The 20,089-nt window shown below is 46.5% G+C and overlaps 1 protein-coding gene across 2 annotated transcripts in view; it reads right to left on the bottom strand.

Moving 5' to 3' along the window:
- Positions 1-16,492: 16,492 nt before the first annotated feature.
- Positions 16,493-20,089, bottom strand: part of VGLL4 (vestigial like family member 4) — a 75,915-nt gene continuing 72,318 nt past the window's right edge. For both annotated transcript variants that reach the window (XM_061357867.1, XM_061357866.1), the window contains one exon: positions 16,493-19,012. In XM_061357867.1, coding sequence (XP_061213851.1) covers positions 18,744-19,012 — 269 coding nt within the window. In that variant the 3' untranslated portion in view covers positions 16,493-18,743. The remainder of the gene's footprint in view (positions 19,013-20,089) is intronic.

The following is a 20,089-nucleotide window of genomic DNA, read 5'->3' as shown; positions in this document are numbered from 1 at the left end:
AGCTCAGATGACTTCCATTTTGTTAGCCATGCCATACATAGTCCAGCAGGAATCATGAATCAGTACTGGGTAGTTGAAAGGGAATGATGTGTATTTTTATCTCTTGGAGTTGCTGGCCATAACGTGTGAAAATCTCTTTGCAGTTTCTGGTTATCTAAAAGTTAAAATCAAGACATCTTTCCGAAAACTGATGAACATGAATGATTTCTTAAACAGCCGAAACTGTGCTTGTCAGGTTGAAGTCACACTGTAGCTTTACGTTGAAAGTGTCTAACTGCACAAGGATACAAGATTGAAAGGTTCAAAACTCAGGGTTAATGTAATGTTTCCTTACCTCTGTAATTTCAGTAACACAACTCTCTCAGGCTGAGCGATTTCCTGTACATATGCTTCCCAGATGTCTCTGATGCTCAGAAACATTTCAGTTGGACTTGGAATAACTTCCGTTGTCTAACTATAATGTTGTTTTCTTTCTCCTTGCACACCAGAATTGTTCTTTCTTTGCTTTTAAGCAATTTCTAGGCATTTACTGAGTGAGAAATCATGAGAATCCATTGAAATGAATGAATGCACATTCAAATACTATTAATGGATAAAAATATTTATTTACTGGCTTGTGTGCACTAAGGCAGGACATCACCACACTCCGCAGCTCCAGTTATTGCTGTTTAATGGGAGAAGCTAATCTTTACTTTTCTTCATGAAAGAAGTAGGACTTAAGTTTGATTTGTGCTGCCATGTCCTCCTAGGCATCAGTGAAGAGTCCAAGCTCTAACTTCCATTGTAGAACCCAAATAAACCTAATGTGTTGGGAAGAGGGAAATGAACAGCCTCAGAGGAACCTACTCATCTTCCTCAGCTATCCAACAGAAGTGCAGTGGCACTGTATGGCTGTATGGGTGGGACTGTAGCTCACAGAAGGCAACTGTTAACACCTGCATGTCACATCTGAGGGCATTTAATAATCTTGGAAGATCACAGATCTTAACAGAGAGCTGTTGACATCATTTTTGTGCTCAGTGTTACAGAAACTCATGGAGTGATAGCCTTTGCTTTGCTTTCACACTTCTGCTAACTAGAGTATTTCTTCATGTCATCCCTCCCTTCACTGTGTCTGCTGGCTGGGGACCAGAATTTGTTATGGAACAGCACTGCAGTCAAGAGACTGAAGAACTTGAGATTTTGTGTGAGAGTTTTCTTATTTAAAGCCCTCACTTGCTCTCATCCACGCTTTCACAGTCTGCTGTGAAGTCTTCTTCCCTAGTGTCATGGACTGTCAGTTGGGATTAAATTTCACTTAGGGTATGCCCTTTCTATTGTGTAAACTGTCTTAGTGCCATTAAAGCCGGCAGAATCATAGCCAGTAGGTGATTTAGCCCACAGGAGACTGTTGCATGGAGCATGGGGCTAGTTTGAGTCTTAAGCCTTCAGTGCTGGGCTTTATAAGGGAGAAGGGGCACAAATCTGAAAATTACATCCATGAAATTGCACTTGGATGGCCGAGACAGGTTGGTTGAGAAAATCACTGAGGAATGGAACCATAGTATCTGTATTCCAAGGAAGCTGGTAAGTCCCAGGATCTAAAGGGAGATGGTGCTTCAGCAGAAGTCAACGGCACAATAGTTGGTTTGGCACATCAAAGGAAACTGTAGTGATTGCTCCAGCCCTTAAAATCATTAAGCTTGAGACTGGAAAAATATTTTTCCTTTCCCTGTGTTCTGCATGGCTTTGGTATCGTATCCTGTGACATAAGCTAAAATTTCTTTTTTTGTCATCTTTGATACTCTTATTTCACATCCTGTATAATGTTCTTTCTAATTCTGTTTCTTTATATAAGATTTGGCTTCTCACCTTAAGTACGTGCAAGAGAAGTATTATCAAAATTGAGTATTTTTTAATACATAAGCATTTTCTTTTAGTTTCTCACCTGTGCTCACATAGAAAAGTCTTATGAAATGGGTATTATGTATTTCTGAACTTTACGCTGTGCACATAGAATAATCATATCATAGCACTTGTTTCTCCCTCTTACTGAACAAGTTCCTTCTAAATGAATGTTAAGTAGTCTAATTGGAATTGCTAATAGAATCATAGAATTATTTAGGTAGGAAAAGATCCTTAAGATTAACCCAGCACTGCTGAGTCCACCAGTACCTGCTTCATCATTGCATACTGTGGGACAGTGTTGGGCCATGAAGAGTTCGCCCAGCTCCCAACTTTCCTTTTGAGTTTTCTTCCTCTTTTTCCAGCCAAATCGTAAAACCAGTGAGATTGCCAAGATGTGGCTGAGAATGGACCTTGGTATGTAGGATTCTCATTAATGCCAGTAATGTGTGAAAAGATCACTAAGTTTCTGATGCCAGCTTTCCTGCTGTTGATCAACAACAGCTCTGCCTTACAGAATCATTAAGAGCCATGACAGAAGCCATGAGGATATGTCTATATGCTTTCTTTTCTAAGTAAAATCGCATCTTTAGCATTCAAGGAGAATTCTGACTCTCTGTCCTTGTGGGAATAGGAAGGATAGCTGACATTCCTGTAAAAAATAAATATGTTGCAAGCTAACACAGAGCCAGCCTTCCCTGTCACTGTGCCAGCCGTGCAAATAGCCATTCCTGTGCGGCAGACCCCATGGATCTGGGGTTGGCTGTGCTGGGACTTTGCATTAAGAGTACACAAAAGCTGAAGAGAGCATGAGCAGCTAGATGGGCATTTTTCCTTGCTAGTTTTCCCAATTTTTTTAATACTAATGTAATACTTTCCTTAGAAGCAAATGAGCATTTATACTCTGAAGAGAGCCATTAAAGAAGTATTTGGAATATGGTAAACTGTAGCAGACTTCCTAAGAAACATAGTCTGGAAGATGTCCCGAGCCTGTTAGCATTTTTTTTTCTTTCCTGAATCTTTTGACATGGTTTTATTAATTCCTTTTCTTCTTTTTCTTTTTTTTCTTTTTTCCAATTTTCAGTGCAGATGTTGTGCTCATGCATATCCTGCCAAAATGAAACTTCCCATCATGAGAGTCTTGTGCACCTTCTGTCTTCTAGAGCACCTGGACTCACTGTTTTTACAGACAGAAATACCACATTAGAAGGACATGGGACTGTCAGAGCAGTGTGTAAATTCCTAACTTACAAACCCCTACCTACCTGTCCCATGTCAGCTCCAGCTCTCTTTCCCTTTTGCAGCTGCCTGGACCTTCTCCAGAAACCTAACAGTGATTAAAAGTACTGTGGCCCCACACAGGTTATACGTATATGTATATATACATATGGGTTGCAGTTAATATGCCCTCTCTATTACCACCTCAGCTATCCAGTGTAATAATTTCTCAAACAGTTGATCTTGTCTGTGCAGCACTTGACAGGTTTTGCAGTAAAAACCCCTAACAATTTGTTGATGGTGTTTTCTCATTTTATTGATACCCTTCTGTTCACTCCTCCTGATAACAGTGGCTCTTCTTAGTGAGCAGTGATTGACAGATAGGACAGAACAAAGGACTCCGTGCTTTAAATTTAATTCCCCAACCGAAAAATGCCTGGAAATTGGATCTATGTACTTGGCAAAGAATATCTATGGTTTTCATTCTCAGTTATCCTGGGTCAAAGAAACTGGTCTGCGCTCTGGCCCATTGTTCTGTTGAGGTATTCTCGGCTATTGTTGTTGTATAAAGTTAACCAAATAGGCTATGGCTTGTGCCAGGTTGTAGCCACTCTTCTCATAAGTACAGTAGCTGAGACTCAGTGACTCCTGTTCTTCCACCAGCCAGTCCACTGGGGTTTTGTCTAGGCTGTAGTGAATCTTTGGAGTGAGTCACTTGAGGATTATATTAACCTGGCCAAGGAAACTGGCACTGCAGGAGGGAAACTGAACCTACTCCCAAGAGAATTAATAGCGTTAAGCTCAAGTAGCAATGATGTTAAGCACCTTAAGGTATTCTGTGTCTTAGGGCGGCAGTATTTTCACCTAATCTCCCAGTACAGGTGATCTCACGCAGGATAAGGATGCAGGTGAGTACTCCAGCCACACGTAATTCCAAGTTCCAGTTGTTGCCCTCGATACCTGACAACATTATCTGCCTGTTGCAACTTCACCATAACATTCCTTTCTAATCTGGTGGAATTATTTATGACAGTCTGAAGAGATCCTCAGAACCCCTCAGCTGTTTGTTGGGACTTTGCAAATAAAATAGCATGGTTTCTTTCTGTTTAATCAGGCCAGGGCTCCCTTGCCATTGTAGCTCCTTGCCAATGCTGCCTTGGACTTGAGGATAAAAAGGGACAATCAGGAGTCCTAAAAACAAGTGTGTTATGTTTCCTGACTGGCGGGGAGCACACACTGTCTTTCCATCTGCTGTAGCTGTCTAAATGCCTGTTTCCTCTCGATCTTTGAATAGATGTTTATGTAGGACATTGACATAAAGTACAATGGACTTTGCCTCTGGAACTGAAGGTCATACGCACATGTGCATTTCATTGAAAATGCTGAAAATCTCAAATTACTTCTTAACAAAATGTTTTAGTAAGCTAACAGGAAAAGACAGCAGCATGCGTAGTGCTGTACTGCTGCAAATCAAAAGCACAGGCTTTTTAAAATTGCTCTTTGTAACTTCTCTCCTTTCCCATACAGTCACTTTCTGTTCTTACATTCTTTGGCTGTGGATTGCTGCTTCAGTAGTTCTTGAGTATCCAAAAATTTAGGCTTGTGTGTAACTTCAGCTTGCTTTTTTGGCACCAGGACATTTGATTTTTGCAGGATCTCAGCAGAGTGATTCACTGTTTGATTTGTTAGTGAAACACTACTGTGCGCTGCGTAACTAACAAAGGAGAGGCGTTAGTCTGGTTTCCTTCACATCAGTTTCCCTTTTGGTGTAATGTGTGCCCCCTCCACAGAACTTGCAGTGGATGCCTCCTGCAAGGCAGCGCTGCAGGAGCTGCTGCCCTGGAAATGCAAGCTGGCATCTCATTTCTGCAATGGTTTTACAATCTAAATCAAAACCAGTATGGGCTAACGCTGCACGAAGGAACGCTGCTTGGATTGGTTCCACGTCCTGTCAGTGGGCTGGGAAGAAAGGCCAGGGCTGGGGAGGTTCCAGGCCTGGTCCACTCCACAGAGTGCCTTTGAGCTCCAGTTTTTGACAGCTAGTGAATTGGTGTCCCTTCCCTCTGTGTTTTTCTCTCCCTATGAATATCTCCTTCCCACCCCGGTGCTCAGTGCCTCCCTGTAAAGAAGAGATGTTGATGGATGCACACATTCATTATCTTCTTTCAGACTGGCCCAAGAGGCAGGGAACTCTATACTGTAGGTGTGATTTTGCTTGAGGTTTTGCTTTGTCTGTGAGCGTCTTTGTTTTCATTTCACACTCCCAAACTTTTTCCAGCCTTCCATACTTTTATACAGCGGTGCCGTAGGTGTTCCCACTTCCTCAGGAACCTGTGACTCAGGCAGCACAGAAATGAGATGACATCAGTGGGTGTTTCAATTGCCCTTTTCCTTAGCAGGGGCTGTTGGCTTTTCTTTTAGCACTTGCAGCTTTGTTTTTTCATGAGGGGGAAGGGGCTGATGTGGGGGTTCAGTGGCCTAAGGCAGCCTGGCCATTGCGAGTGACCACACTGTGTGTGTTTTATCCCTTCAGATCACGGGAATCGCTGATGTTGACTTAAGGCAGGAGAGCCACGTTTCTACACAAGCTATTTATGAATGAAATAATTGTGATGAGGTCTTTGTAGAGGTTCTGTTGTTACAAAGCATTCTTAATTCGCTCCTGGTCTGGAGGAAGGAGGTGGGACAGCATGGGGGAAGGAAAAGGTCTGAGCATAGTTTTCCATTATTTGGAAGTAATACAAAGAGAAGAAATGTGTTTTCCTGCTACTTGGCAGTTTTAATGGATCTCCCTCACTGCTCTCAATAGTGTGTGTTTGCACCATAGCAGGTTCTTGGTAGATTTCCGTGTTTCCTTTCCTGCAGCTGATACTTGTCAATGATAATGCTGTATAAATACAGGGGCGAAAGAGGAGCCAGGCTGAAGTCGGCTCCTCTGCTGTGCCTCCACAGGCAGCAGGAGCAGGGGCTGGGGCAGGGAGCCATGGGAGGGGGGCGAGCAGTGCCTGCAGCTGCCTTTCTTCCATGGACAACCCCCAGTGATGTCACTGCAGGAGCTGGCTGTTAAACTGCTGCTAATTCCTGCTCAGGAATCCTTGCCATCAGCGGAATGTGACAAGTTGGGTGCCTGTCCAGGTCATTTATTCATAGTGTTCACAGACAGGCTGTCAGAGTATTACAGTGAGGTAGTATTGTCATGAGCAGAGGAGTGCTGCCCTTTTGTTTAAATAGGAGCAGTTTGGAACTATAGAAATTAGTGTAGCAGAGGTTTTAGGTACGTGTTTCGGTTGTGCTTGGATTGTAGGGTTCTCACTCAGCAGGCAGTGCCATTGGGGTTCTACTTGAAAGGAAAACTCAAGGTCCGTGTATTCTGGGAGGTGATATCAGTAACTGTCTGTCTTCCACTTAAGGTTCTTGTTCAGCTTCCTTTGCTTCCTTTCTTTTCTACATTCCCTTTATGCAGGGGTCGTGCATGCTTCTGTTGGAAAAACTCTTACACAGACTCCTACAGTGGCTGTTAGAGCCATAGCTGTGTGCTGTTACTGGTACTGAGTTGGGAATGCTCTGAGACAGTTACTGGGTCACACAAACCTAAAGACGATTTTCCACTAATTAAAATAATTAACTCATTAAAAGTCTACTCTTGTATGTCGCTTGCATGCAGTTAGGAACGAGGGAGCTATACCTGATCTGCCTGCAGGCAGCAGCTGATAGCGCAGTACATAGCTAGATCATTCTCACCCACTGCCTGACACTGTGTCACTGGTGCTCTCAGCAATCCTGGGTACGGCATTTCCATTGCTTGCTAACTGCATTTCACTGGAGTTCACTAGTACTGACACTACAAACTTGACATAAGCTGCTTTGTTAACCACACTCTGGTTTGACAGGGAGAAACAGGGAGCAAGTCAACTAGTGTGTGTGCAACGTTCCTGTTGCTGCAGATGCTCTCATTTCATTTCCAGCAGTTATAGTATCTGCTACTTAATTTAGCTTCCTGTTGTTAGTATGTGGAAATGTCATTAAGAGATTCTGGTAAATAACATCAAGATATGCAGTGCTTAAAAACCAGGTGGGAACAGTGAGTAACAACATACCTGTTGGTCTGAGATACTGGAAAAGAATGTGGTTTAAATGTCAGCTGTGTGTCAGGAGGGGGGCTGACATTCATGCCACAGGGACATGCAGCAGAACATTGTTCCAGAGTATGACCAGATTACCTTTTCTTAGTGATCTTGTTGCCATAGTAGTCAGTTATTGTGGCTTCAGAAACGTCTAAGCTGAAATGTTGTGTTCCAGCTTTCACAGATTGGACACTAATGTAATTATTATTATTATTTTAAAAAACGCTTCTTATTTAAGGCTGTTTTGTCCTTTACGTAGTACTCATAGACATGGGAAGATGGACGAGGCAGAACATACGAGCTGTACCACAGAGGCCCAGTGAGGCCACAGAAAGTCACATCATCTCCACCTCCCATCCTCTGTCTAAGCATGCTTTGGTGGAGCCTCTTCTGCTGAGTAAGTGCATAGGACAGAAGACCAACCTTGCTAGGCATTGACACAGGGCACGTACAGGGATCATACAGGTATATCTCATCTCTAGCATTGTCTTTTAGTACCTTTTAATCAGCTTGGACGGAAGTGAAATTCAGTTGCCTTGATTTTTGGATGCTCTAAACCAGACTGATGATGTCTTAGAGTTTTGGAATTCTGAAAGGAAAAAAGAATCTTATCTTAAGCATGTATTTTAAAAACTCCATTTGTGTAGCAGAGGATTAAATAAAAGTGTTAACTTTTAACTGCTTGCTGTTTCAGTTCTGCTCTTTCTTGCATGGATGTGCTGGATAATACGCTTACCAGGATAAAAGTGCTTTGTTACTCGCGTGGAAAAAAAGCACAGAGAAGGACAAAGTCAGTGGGGTGCACTTCTTAAAATGAGTTTCTGGTTTTGAGGCTTGTGTTGGTTGTTACCAGTCTGACTGGGGGACACTTCACTGTTTCACAGCACATGTATGCTGCTCCCTAAGGGACTTGGGTCCTCACTCAGCTTGGGTTGTTAGCACCACTGGAAATCAGGGTAGCAATATAGCAATCCAGTCTGAGAGTGGCTAGAAATAGTATCAGTTGTGTTCTCCTAGAACTAAAGGCTTGGGTTCATTTGCAGGAGGAAGGTGTGCATTCACTTCAGTATCGGAACAGAAGAATGAAGAAGCAAGAAGCAAGTAAGAATTGGACTTGGTTGGGTTTTTTTCATGTTCTTAATTACCAAGCATTTCTGATTAGATCTCACCCTAGACTGGAATTGTTCTCCAGGGGAGAAAAACCCCTTTCCTTGTCCATTTCCTGAGTGAAATGCAGAGAACTGGTCCCCAACCGAGTACAAGGTGTAAGTAAGTAGCCAGGACCTGCAGTTTGTTGGACTGCAGAGTGGTGGTAGTGATGTTGGTGTGGTTTACTGGGCTGTCACAGCTTAGTCATTGGCTGTTTTCTCCAGTGAAACTTTCCACAAAAAGAAACACAAAACTTCAGTTATGAGAGAAGAGCAAACGAACTGAGAGCCTTTGAAATCACTGCCCACTGCCCCAGATCTCTGCTGTAATGAAGCTCCAGCAATTCTTCTGTCCTACTGTGCTAGCATTTTCTGTTCTTCCCCTATTTCCATTCTAGATGGGAGAGGGTATGAAGGGGCAGAAGAAAAGCAGAAGTGCCAGAAGCAGAGGAACGTGGAAACGAGCCAGGACACAACAGCTATCAAGAGATTGGCTTCCTATTGGAGGCTTTAGGAGCAGTGGATCAGGGGTGCCCCAGTTTGGGAGCTTTCCCATCAGAGGTATTGTCACTGCTGTGGAATAACTTACATTCCTCCTTAGAGCTTCAGTGTGTTTCCATGCATATTGACAGGTCTTGGCCCTTCTGCTGGCCAGGGCCTGGCCATCTATGGGAAGTTCTCCTGAGGTTTAGCGTCAGTTTTCTTCTGTGTTGGGGCTTCCTCTTGGGTTGCTCAAGCTATAGGGTTTCAGAGCTTATTAAGGGAGCAGAGGATAGCCAGACACTTTCCACTTCTCCCTTTCTCTGTTGCAGAAGTTGCTGCTTCTCTTTTGTCACCCTGCTTTTCTAGTGCTCTCAGGAAGGAGAGGAACATTCTTAATGTGCACCTGCAGAGGAGTTAGACCAACGCACTGGCTTAAGCAGACTTAAACACCACCCTGCGTGGAAGCTCTTGAAGTGTTTTGGTTCGAGGTTGTAGTGTAGCTGATTCTCACATCAGGGCTGCAGAGCTCAGCAATGGAGGCTTCCTGAGGAGAGACTCTTTACTGTCCCCCAGTCTGACCAGTGGGGTAGATGACAGCATTCTCCGCTCCCAGAATGTTGTTGCTGCTCTCCCAACACCAGGGGTTTGGTTTTGTGTTCCTTCGGTTCCCAAGAATCTGGTTTATTTTTTCTTTAATTTAAAAATGGGCACATCTGTTTGTGGCTGTGTAGCAAGACTTGGAAATGTGAAGCTACGGGCCTCGAGAACAGCGTTATTCCCAAGCGTAATTATTTATAATAACCTGATTTTAATTTGGCTTCTGAAAAATCCAAGTGGAATATTTTCTCACGATTTCAGGGAGTTCTGTGAGTACACAACAGGGCTGTGGTGAGGCACTGGTGCTACCGCCTTTCCACCTTACAGTGCTCACCTAAGTGAGGCACTGGTGCTACTGCCTTTCCACCTTACAGTGCTCACCTAAGTTACAGGCAAAATACCTGCATGGCGAGAAGGCTTCCTTGTCCCTGCAGTGCTTTGATTCGTGTTCTCTTTGTTATGCCTTGGTGTCTGTGGAGGGCAAGCAGCCAGCAAGTAATACAAAAGCAATGGTCTGGATCCTTTCTTTAGTATTATAGAGGCAGAAAAAACAGTTTTGAATGGCTGTGGAGTAGTGTAAAGAAGTCCCCAAGCCCAAGTGCTGTTGGTTCTCCAGTAGCAAGAGCACATAGTTGGCAGCTGTGATGCTCTATGTGTCAGTATACCCGGGTTAGATGTTACATTCTGGGCAGCAAATCAGATTGGATGCACTCACAGTTTTCTGTTGAGCTCTGGAGATCTGCATTCCGAGTATAGATTTCATTGCTGTTAATGGCGCAAAGGAAGGACTTACGCTGTAGAAGAAGTCAGTTCAAGGAAAGCTCTGCACAGTTGCAGCTTTTGGAGCCTTGGGCAGGTGTCACTGTTGCAGTTTGGCAAGTTACTCTGGTTTTATGGCAGCCCCGAGGCACTTTGTGCCAGGTTACTGCAGCTTCAGCAGGCACAGTGGTGTGAAGGGGCTCTGGTGCTTCGTACATGTGGTGCGGGTGGAGGGAAGGGGCCAGCAGCAGACCCAGGGAGAGGAGGGCAGGGATTGATGTGTGAGCTGGGTTGGCTGTGCAGGTAAATTAACACTTCCCATAGGGGAAAATGCATCTGGGAGGATGGCACAGGAGGACAGAGGGGAGGGAAGATGGGATCTGTCAGGGACAACTGTCAAAGGAGCCAACTTTTCATATAAATAGGAGAATATTTCCTCCTGCCTTCATTAGCCTCTCTTTAATGATGTATTATTGTTAGATCTGCTGCTATTGACTTGAATCCTCAGCCTTTGCCCAGGCCTTTTCACATTTCCTGTGAGAGCTGGTAGGACTGAACTGCACGCAGAGTTCAGCTGTAGCAAGGGGGAGCAGGAGGAGATCCCGCACTCCTCTGTCTGCATTTCCAAGCAGAAATGGTTGTAGTTGTGGGATTAATCACTCAAGTGTCAGCGTTTGATTCAGTGCTGCTGATCTTGCATCATCCTGAAAGGTCACGGCTTGACTCACATTACAGGCTATGTTTGTAGGCCTGGCAGTAACAAAAGCATCATTTGTGTGTTGTGAGGAAAACTGCTCTTGCCATGAAAATCTTTAAACCAAGAGCCCTGCATCCCACCGTGTTCTGTGGTGCTGCTTTGCAGGACTTGCATTCATTTCCCCACCTGAAAGCTCAGCAGTTGAGCTGATGCCGCTCCATTGTATGGGCTGGGGAGGCTGAAGGCTGTTAGCGAACGCATGAAATGACAGGAGTGGTTCAAAACACATTTCACTAGAGGCTGCTCCAAGCCCCTGTGTCCAACCTGGCCTTGAGCACTGCCAGGGATGGGGCAGCCACAGCTTCTCTGGGCACCCTGTGCCAGCGCCTCAGCACCCTCACAGGGAAGAACAGTCATCATCAGTTTGGTATCTGTTCCCATTTATTTTTCCCAGTGCTTCCATTGGCAGGGGTCAGGTTGGGGCAGGAGGTTCTCCCTGGGGTCGTGTCTTGCCCATTGGCCAGGTTGGACAGAGCCTTGGGTGCCATGGTTTAGTGTGAGGTGTCCCTGCCCATGGCAGGGGGTTGGAACTGGATGATCTGAAGGTCCTTTCCAACCCAAACTATTCTGTGATTCTATGGAGTCATGTCCTTGTTGTAATTCCTTTTGAGAGCAGGTTGTTGGTGCTGTGAAGAGCTCAGGGCGAAGCGCGCGTTCCGCAGGCGGTGATGTCCATGGCTGCTGCTGCCCATCGGGAGCATCGGAGGTGAGACCTCAGCTCTCTGCTGCTCTGTTCCCGTGGGTTTGTTTTCACAACAGTGGTGTTTGTGTCACAGACCAAGGGGCTGCAGCAGCCACACAGTGCCAGTAACTGTGAATGCTGTCAGATGGTGATGGGTGAAAGTACCATCAGGTTAAGTAAAGGGATTTATAAACACAGTGGAGGTAAGGGAAAGGGAAAGGGACTTTGCTGCTGCTGGAGAGCACCACACAGCAAATGCTGCCTCACCTGGGGTACTGCTCGAAAACACGCCTGTGCTGCTCACGAAGCCAAGTCTGAGGATTTCTGTAGCCTTTGCAGGAGTCCAAGAGCTTCTCACTTGGAAGGAGAGAGGGAAAAGGAAAAGGAAACAGGCAAAGGAAAGTCGAGGCCGTTGCTTTCATCTCTGTTAGTTCTATGTGTTACTGTCATCCCCACTTCCCCCTCCAAAAACCCAACCATCCCAACCCAGCGTTTCTGGGTGAGAGGCTGGGTTTAGGCTGAGAACTGAGTAACCAGTCTTTAGATAAGCAGCTTTTTGACTATTAAATGTAGCAGGCACGGGGCTGACACAGCTTCGTGCTGGCAGCTGCCTTCGTGTCTGCCTTTGTGATGGAGAGAAGACAGATGTTCTCCTTGGCACGTAAGAAAGCTGCTGCTCAGCAAAATGAAATGTGAAATCAGAGTGAAGGGTGCAGCAGAGAGCAGTGACTGGCCAGCCTGCAAGCTGAGACAGCCTGATGTGAACGTCATGAGGTGGGTTCTTCTGGGAGTCAGCAACTGCTGTGTCATTATTTAGAAGCTATAGAGAAAGGATCTTTGGTTTTTCCAGCTGTGTTAAAATCTTGATGCATGGCACTCAGTATCCAGTGAGATGAATCCCAGGCCAACGGGTGGAGATGCTTAAGTGATGCAGCAGTTGGCAGCCATAGAACCCCTGCAGCACGTGGTGGTCTGATGGATTGGGTTCCTGTGATGACTGGGTCACAAAGGAAAACATGAGAGTTTCCTGTTTAATGTTCCTGTGGATTCTGTTGTCAGGTGAGTTTGGGGGCTGCCTCCAGCATGACAGGATCCACTTCTAGCACCGGAAGCCAGAGCCACATAGGAGGAGCTCATCCTGCGGAGAGCCTGGTGTTCTGCAGCCCCTCTCTGTCCCGTGGCAGAGTAAGTCCATGTTCACTGGTGTGGAAGGGCCAAGGAGAGGGAAAACCCTGCGGGTGAGGTAGGTGGATGCCGAGGGCTCTGCCTGTGGCAGGGGGTCCCTGGGCCAGCGGCCTGCAGAAGGCTCCCATGGGCCCGATGCAGGGGGCTGGGCCCTGCTCTGCTCTCAGCACATCCCTTCCCCTCGGCGTGGGTCTCTGTGAACGCTCAGGGGTGGCAGCAGAATTGAGCACAGTTCAGACCTGGTGCCCGCCTCCCCAGCTGGTCCAGGGTGGCCGTGGGCACATGCTGGGCACGGGCATCCCCCGGTCAGAGCTGGTTTAGGGAAGGCTGAAGGCTTTGAGCTGCAGTTGAGAATGAGCAGCTGCAGCGCTGCACAGACGCCTCCTGCAGCAGCAGGGTGCTCCTGCTCCCAGCTCTGTGTCCAGGGACAGATCCACCCCCGGAGTTCTAATTGAATACAACGTGTAGGTCATTGTCTTGCACTTCAACCACTGGCAGCAACTGTTCAGTGCTGGGCTTGGCCTCCTCCCGCAGCATCTTTCGGCCCATACTGAGGGTGCTCCTGAGATCCGTGAGCTTGCTGTGACCTCCTGAATGCCCAGGGAAAGTGTGAGATTAGAGAGCTGGAGGTGGAAGCGGTGCCTGGGGCTTCCTCTCCCCTTACCTTCTCCCCAGAAACGCCTGGTGAGCAGCAGCGTCTCCCTGGGTGCGCGTTTGGACAGGATTAGGCTTGGACTTCGCTACAGTCACGGAGGTTTGGAGGCTGAGCAGGAGGGGGAAGGCCTCGTAGCTGCATGGTTTCACTCCGGGCTTTGCCACCGGTCAGGGGTGAGTGAGATCTGCCCAGGTCTGCTGCTCCCTTTCGAGGCTCGTGCCCTGCTGTGGAGCAGGAGCCCCGCAGGGCATTGGGTGTCACTTGTGGTGTGGAGCGGTGCTTGCGGGAGCCTCCCAGCACCAATCGTGGGTGGAGCAGCCCTAGGAAAGCCCTGGGACAGAGCACTCCCTTGCACAGACCAGAGATGCAGGGGCTGCTGCTTTGTGTGCTGTGACAGGAGAGCACCAAGGGGAAATGGGAGAGCTTTGTCTGCAGGGCAAGGCAGCTGCTGTGGAGCTCTATGTAACTGCAGTTAGATTCAAGCAAATTATCTGTTCTGGCTCTTCTGCACAGGACGTGCGCTTGAGAGAGCTGCTCCGCAGAGGTGCAGCATGTTCCTGTGGAAGGAGAGCTCTAACAATTCTTAAATCAGTATGGTTTAGTTACTGAATTGGTGCATTTTCTGTTGTTGGCCCTTCAGGATGAAGTGTGCTTCACCACTGTCTGCTGGTCAGTGTACCTGGAGCTGTATCCATGCCAGAGGATGGGGAAGCTCCTGTGCCAGGAGGATGCAGACTGGTTGGTTTCTTCCTTCACTCTTCCTCAAGAAGGATCTAAAGACAGTGGTGATGGGGCCAGCACCAGTGAGTACAGCCCCGGCACAACCTGCATCTGAAACCCTCCCGACGCGCGGTGCCAGGGCATCACTGAGCAACGTGACTCGGTGGTGTGGGGTTGGCTCCATTCCGGCAGCCCTTGTGGCTGGGTCGCAGGCTGCCAGTGCTGCTGCTGCACACAGGCCTCTGGAACAGGGTTGCAGGAGCGTTGGGGTGCTGTCAGCATGGGCTGCTTTGGCCTCCCAGCAGGACCTGGTTTGCTCCCCACTGGCCCCAGCACAGCCTGTGGAGCAGGATGTCCTGCTGGTGCCAGACAGCTCCATCTCTGGTGTTGGGCTGGTTACACCTTCCTGTGTTGTGAACAGTCCAGTTGTAAGGTCCAGCAGGTCAGCTGCACTGTCAGTGTGGCTGCCTTACATGCGGCCGCAGCAGTGGCAAGAATCTCAACATGCATCCGACAGCACTGCAGCTCTCCTGAGCACAGGCACGGTGTGGTACCTGCTGCCTGCTGCTGGGGTTGCAAAGGGGATAAATGTTGTGCAATTAAGTTCCCAACAACCCCCAGGGTGAGGAAGATCCCCTGGGAAGGTTCCCTGTGGTCAGGTACCTGCAGCACTGTTGGTGCTGCACACATCTGTTGTTGGTACAGATGTAGCAAGTACACAGGCAGCAGCACTGCCCCTGTGCTACACACGGATGCACATGCCTGTTGCATCAAGCCGTCACTGTCTACTCTGTGTGTTTGTGTGTGAAGTTCATGTTCACAGCTAAAATAGCTTGGAATACATAGAAACTGCATCCAGGAGTGATGGATGCACTGCTGAACGATGCAGAAAGATGCAAATTCCATCCCTGGTGTATTTGGGATGTCAGGTCTGGTTTCTAAACTAAACCCCTGCTTTGAATGGAATTAACACAAATAATGTGGTCTGTGTGTATGCACAGGGGTGAGGTTATGGATGCACAGTGGGAAGTTACCTTTTGTTTAGGTCAGAGAAGATAAGCCACGACAAATAGTGTAGGACTTAGTAATCATGTGAAGTATGTGTGTAGGGTCCAGTTTCTCTAGGCCATGGTGCCACCCTTCGTGTAACATTACTAATAATGAGAAAGATTATGTGGCAGAAAAATGTCTGTGTTTTAACCTGTATCACATAGAGAACAGAGCAGGGTAAGTTACTGACCTGAAAGGCAGCCATGCTGCTGGTCCTGCATCACGTAGGCCCCAAAATGTTGGTGCAGGGATGCTTTTTCCTAACAGGAAGCCAGCTCCCATCAGGAAGCAGACTGTGAGGCTCTCTGTCACCGGCCTCCCTCCCAGGGGCTCTTAATGTGTGCGTGTATTTAGCTGCTTTCCATGGACATGGGGAGAGGGCTGTGGCTCAGCTGCGTTAAACTCATCAATGCTGGATGTGTCCTAATGGGACCTCCCAAACCCAGCCACTGACTGGAACAGTCTCACCTGTTCCAGTGACACTGAAATCCATTACCCCTACCTGGCTTTTCAAACCATTCAGGCACGTCCAATACACCAGTAACTTTGTGTCTCCTTGGGTTTAGGGTTTCCTCCTCTAATTCCAGAGACTCCTCCTACATTCAGTTGAAGTTCCTCTGAAGGCTTGGGCACGGTTCACCCAACTTCCTCAAAATCAGGTAATCAGGTTTTTAAGGATTTTGGTTTTCAGGATTAACCATTCCCAGTCAAATGAATGAATGGAAAACACTCACTGGAAGTGCTGCTGGCCCGAAGCACAAGCCCCTCGATTTCTACCTTGGAAATACAGCTGCCTTCAGCAGGGATAGAGCCTGAAGAGGGACAGACCAGGATGAGGACACTGGTGTCTGATGAGCCATGCAGGAACCGGCTTCCCTGACCCCCCCCAGCCCATGTCCTCCCAAGCAGTGCCCCCCCCATCCCACAGCAGAGACACCAACACACGGTGATTTAAGAGCACTTTTATTGTTCTTTAAGGCTACTTTTAAGTACAAAAAACCCCAAAACAAAACAAAACCAAACAGCTGTCTCTTCCCGCCCCATTCCCGGTGGGATGCGGCCGCGGGAGACATATTTTACACATTTACAAACACAGAGTCTGCCAAACGCAGCTGTAGGTGACCCGGCTCCGTGAGGGAACCACCACCACGCACAGCAGTGGCTTCAGTTTAGTTTCCTTCCCCCCCTCCCCACCCCTTTGGCTCTCAGGACATTATTGTGTCTAATACGTGTTTTACCGGACAGGTCGCATTACATCTTTATTGCCCTCAAATCCATTTACCTATCTCAGATAAGTAAATGTAACCTTGTAAAACAGCTCTTATTGAAAACATCAGCTTTAGAAACATCATCTCATTTGTGTTTACAAAGAAATAGAGGAGTCACATTTTCCACAGAGTCCATCTACAGCATTAGTATTTAATGTTACGATGCTCAGTAGCCTGTAGCAATAACAAACTAGTGGCTATTAATGCTAATGCAGTGTTCTCATAGAATAACTGTGTTCCTGCACTTTTACTGTATTACAGACAAATCTACAACAAAAAAAAAAACCAAAAAGATCAACTTTTTTCTCCAAACAAAGAAGAATGATTACAATAAAGGAAAGGGAAAAATTAAATAGCTACATATCATTAACAAATTAATTGTTCCTCAAAAAATACCTACAAATTTCTCTGTACATTCTTTACGCACAGCGTAACGATGGTCTTAAAGTTACCTATATAAAAAAGTGTTCTTTTAACAATCTTCCTACAGAGAGTAGGGTACTGAATGCCAAAGCAAGGAAGCGTTGACTACCCAGTAGGATGGTAGTGAAATGTGTCAAACTGGGGGCTTAGGTGGTGGGGGTTTCATCTGTTAAAGAGAATTGAGCAGCCACCTTCTCAACCAGAGCAAGAGCCAATCTCCCGATCCTTCCAAATTAAATAGCTTAAAAAAGAAAACAAAAACACAGAAGTAAAAGCCACAATGGACCCAATACTGTAACGTAGTCCATAATACATCACATGTAGTTCATCTTCCAGCTAGTTCTAACCTTCTACACTGAACCAATTGTTTCAGGTAACCCAGTAGAAAAACAAAGCCCTAGTTGCAACTGTACTGGGAAGATGGAATGTCTGGGGGAGAGCAGTTACATGTAACAAGAAGAAAAGCTCTTTACTAGCCCAGCTGTGGGTTTACACCTGCCTCTATCGCCTACTTTCTAGTTAGTAGCTATTAATATAGCAAATGATAATAAACGCAGTAATACCTGTATAACGTTCTCTACTGGAGGAATGTATGCTGCAACTCGGCATAGGCTTATGGATAAGCTTAAAAAACCCTAAAGGTCATATTTCACAAACTGTAACAATCTGTTGTCCAGCCGAGATAACCGTTTCTGCAGCTGGTTCAAGGTGGATTACACAGACTTGGGGTCAGGAAGCAAATCCCTGGTTAAGCAGACAGGAACAATGACTCGGTCATGCGCAAAGCTGTAGCATCCTGTACCACGCACCATCTATCTCTGACTGCGTCGTCCGAGGCCTGGCCTGAGGCTGTCCTCTTTGCTGGCTGCTACTAAAGTGAATATCAAATACAAATATCATAGAGTACAACTGTACCAGCAGTAAGTATATCTAGGATTGTTACTGACAAAAATAAACTAATTCTGAAGAAAAGCTAATAAGTATTATGATTCTTACTGTCTATACATTAATAGATACCAGCTATTTTTCATAAAACATGCATCGTTAAGCACTATTGAACCCTCCGACCTCAGCTCTACTCTAGCAAACTGCAGTGTTTAGGAAAAAATGCCCGTGTTCTGTCAATTATGCAGTCCAGTTGCAAGCACTAAAGCACCTGAAATCTAAAGAGAGAAAGACCTATAACCTGTATGAGACTTCCCCTTCCAAAGCGGTTTTGCTTTAAGAAAAAAAATAAATCAAACTGATAGAAATGTCATCCTTAAACCCTTTTTTCAGCAGTTTGCCCTCAAAATATTAGCATCTTCCAGAAAGTTGCTATGCAACTTCAGTCCTCCTCCAATAGTGCAAATCATACATGACAGTTCTTTTCAAGTATATACATACAACGTTACTTCACAGAGGGAAAAAGAACCAAAACGAAACAAAAAACCCCAAAGCAACGTAAGCAAACCAGACAGATTCTAGTTTCAAGAAGCTAATAAAAGCAGAAAGCACTTGGGTCAACCAACTAAGTGTGATGGCTTTTGTGGATTAGCGTGCATTAGTTTTTTTAAGGGGCGGCAGATTTGCATCAGAGGTTTCTTTGGTAACTGAGGCAGGAAAAAAAGGATGCTACATCAGATGAATCGTTATGAAATAGTTCCTGCTATCGTCTTTAAGGGCACCCTTTCACAAACAAAGTGAGTACACAAAAACGTGTGTTCAAAACTAACCTCCCTTCCCCGACACTACCTTAAGCACTGTTCAAAGCTCAGTCAAACCATGCAAATTCACAAGGGTCCCGGTCCTCAGGAGACCACCGAGGGCGAGTGATTATGATTGACCATGTGAGAGGAGGGGGAAGCCTGGCCCCGCCGCGACGCGGACTCGGGGCTGCTCGAGACGCCGTCCTTCGCAGCTTTGATCTGCAGCCACGTATCCCCAAGTGCTTTGGCAAAGTGGTCATCGACCGATCCCGTGATGGACACCGAGTTTGCCACCGGCTCAGGCTCCTTGTAATTCTTGCCAAGGCTTCGGCGGAAGTGCTCTTCCACCACCGGGTCGCAGGCAGTGGTAGCTGCACAGGGGAAAGGAGGCAGAGAGGGCGTTATTTCAGGGCAGAATCCTGGCATTGCTCCTGTTTTCCTCAGCATAAAGCAAGACTTCACAGCAGTACAGAGCTGCTGGTGAATGGAGGGAGTAGATGCAAGGGGTTACAATGAAGAAAAGTCATAAATTGAGTTAAATATCTTTGTATTTCTGCAACCTGCAGCTGTTAAGCGTTTTATATACAGTTTTAATTCTTCCTCAGGCTAGTAACAACTACAGCTCTCGTTCTATTTAAACGCTCTCCCAAACAATCCCATAGAAGCCCTATTTAAATAGGATTAAAGATGGAAGCAGTTCTTTAAAATCAGCTCCCAGGCCTGCTGATACCAGTTGGACATGAGGAGACATCGTTCTGAATTACAGCGTGCCAAACGCTGATTTCAGGGTATCACCTTCCTCTACCTACTTTGTGCTGGGAGCCAGTCTGAAAGCCGACTGATTTAGTGCCTCTGCGTTAGGTACTGCAAGCATTAAAACAGCACCATAGAATTGCAAAAGAAACAACCTTAAAAACCAGGTTTTGCAGAGCAATAGTAGTTGATTCTTCAGGCCCGATGTGAGAGAGCTGCAGTTTTATGCTTTAGAAACATTATCTGTGTCTACATGAGATTTATCTTTAAAGTCCCCTTCAAACTGGCAGGATCCACGCGACTGCCCTTGGTGCCACAGCCAGGCTTGACTGATCCCGAAATACACTGGAGCGTTGGCACCAAGACCTGCTCAAGTGACACGAGACAAGTATTCCCTGACAAGGTTCACCCCTGCTGCAGAGCCCATGTAAATACAGCTGGGGCTCGATGAGGGAGCTCGCCCTGGACAAGTAACAGCAGGTTTCTAGCAAACTTGTGTCCTCTCAGGTCCTTCACACCAGTGCAGGTCTCCTCCAGGGCCCCGCTTCAGTTTTCAACAATACAGGGATGTTCTCTGAGTAACAACCACACACCCACCCACTGTGGAATTCCAGGGCCCTACCTCTGTCTTGCTGGTGCACAGAAGGCAGAAAGCTGATGCGCCCTGCTTGGGAGCAGCTGCCCTCCACAGCAAT

Source organism: Neopsephotus bourkii, unplaced genomic scaffold, assembly GCF_033783945.1.
Source record: "Neopsephotus bourkii isolate Nb327-2 ecotype Australia unplaced genomic scaffold, CSIRO-AGI_Nbou_v1 NB_923, whole genome shotgun sequence".
In the NCBI taxonomy this organism is placed as follows: Eukaryota; Metazoa; Chordata; class Aves; order Psittaciformes; family Psittacidae; genus Neopsephotus; species Neopsephotus bourkii.
Note: the sequence above shows the minus strand (reverse complement) of the source record. Positions and strands in the feature narration are given on the sequence as shown.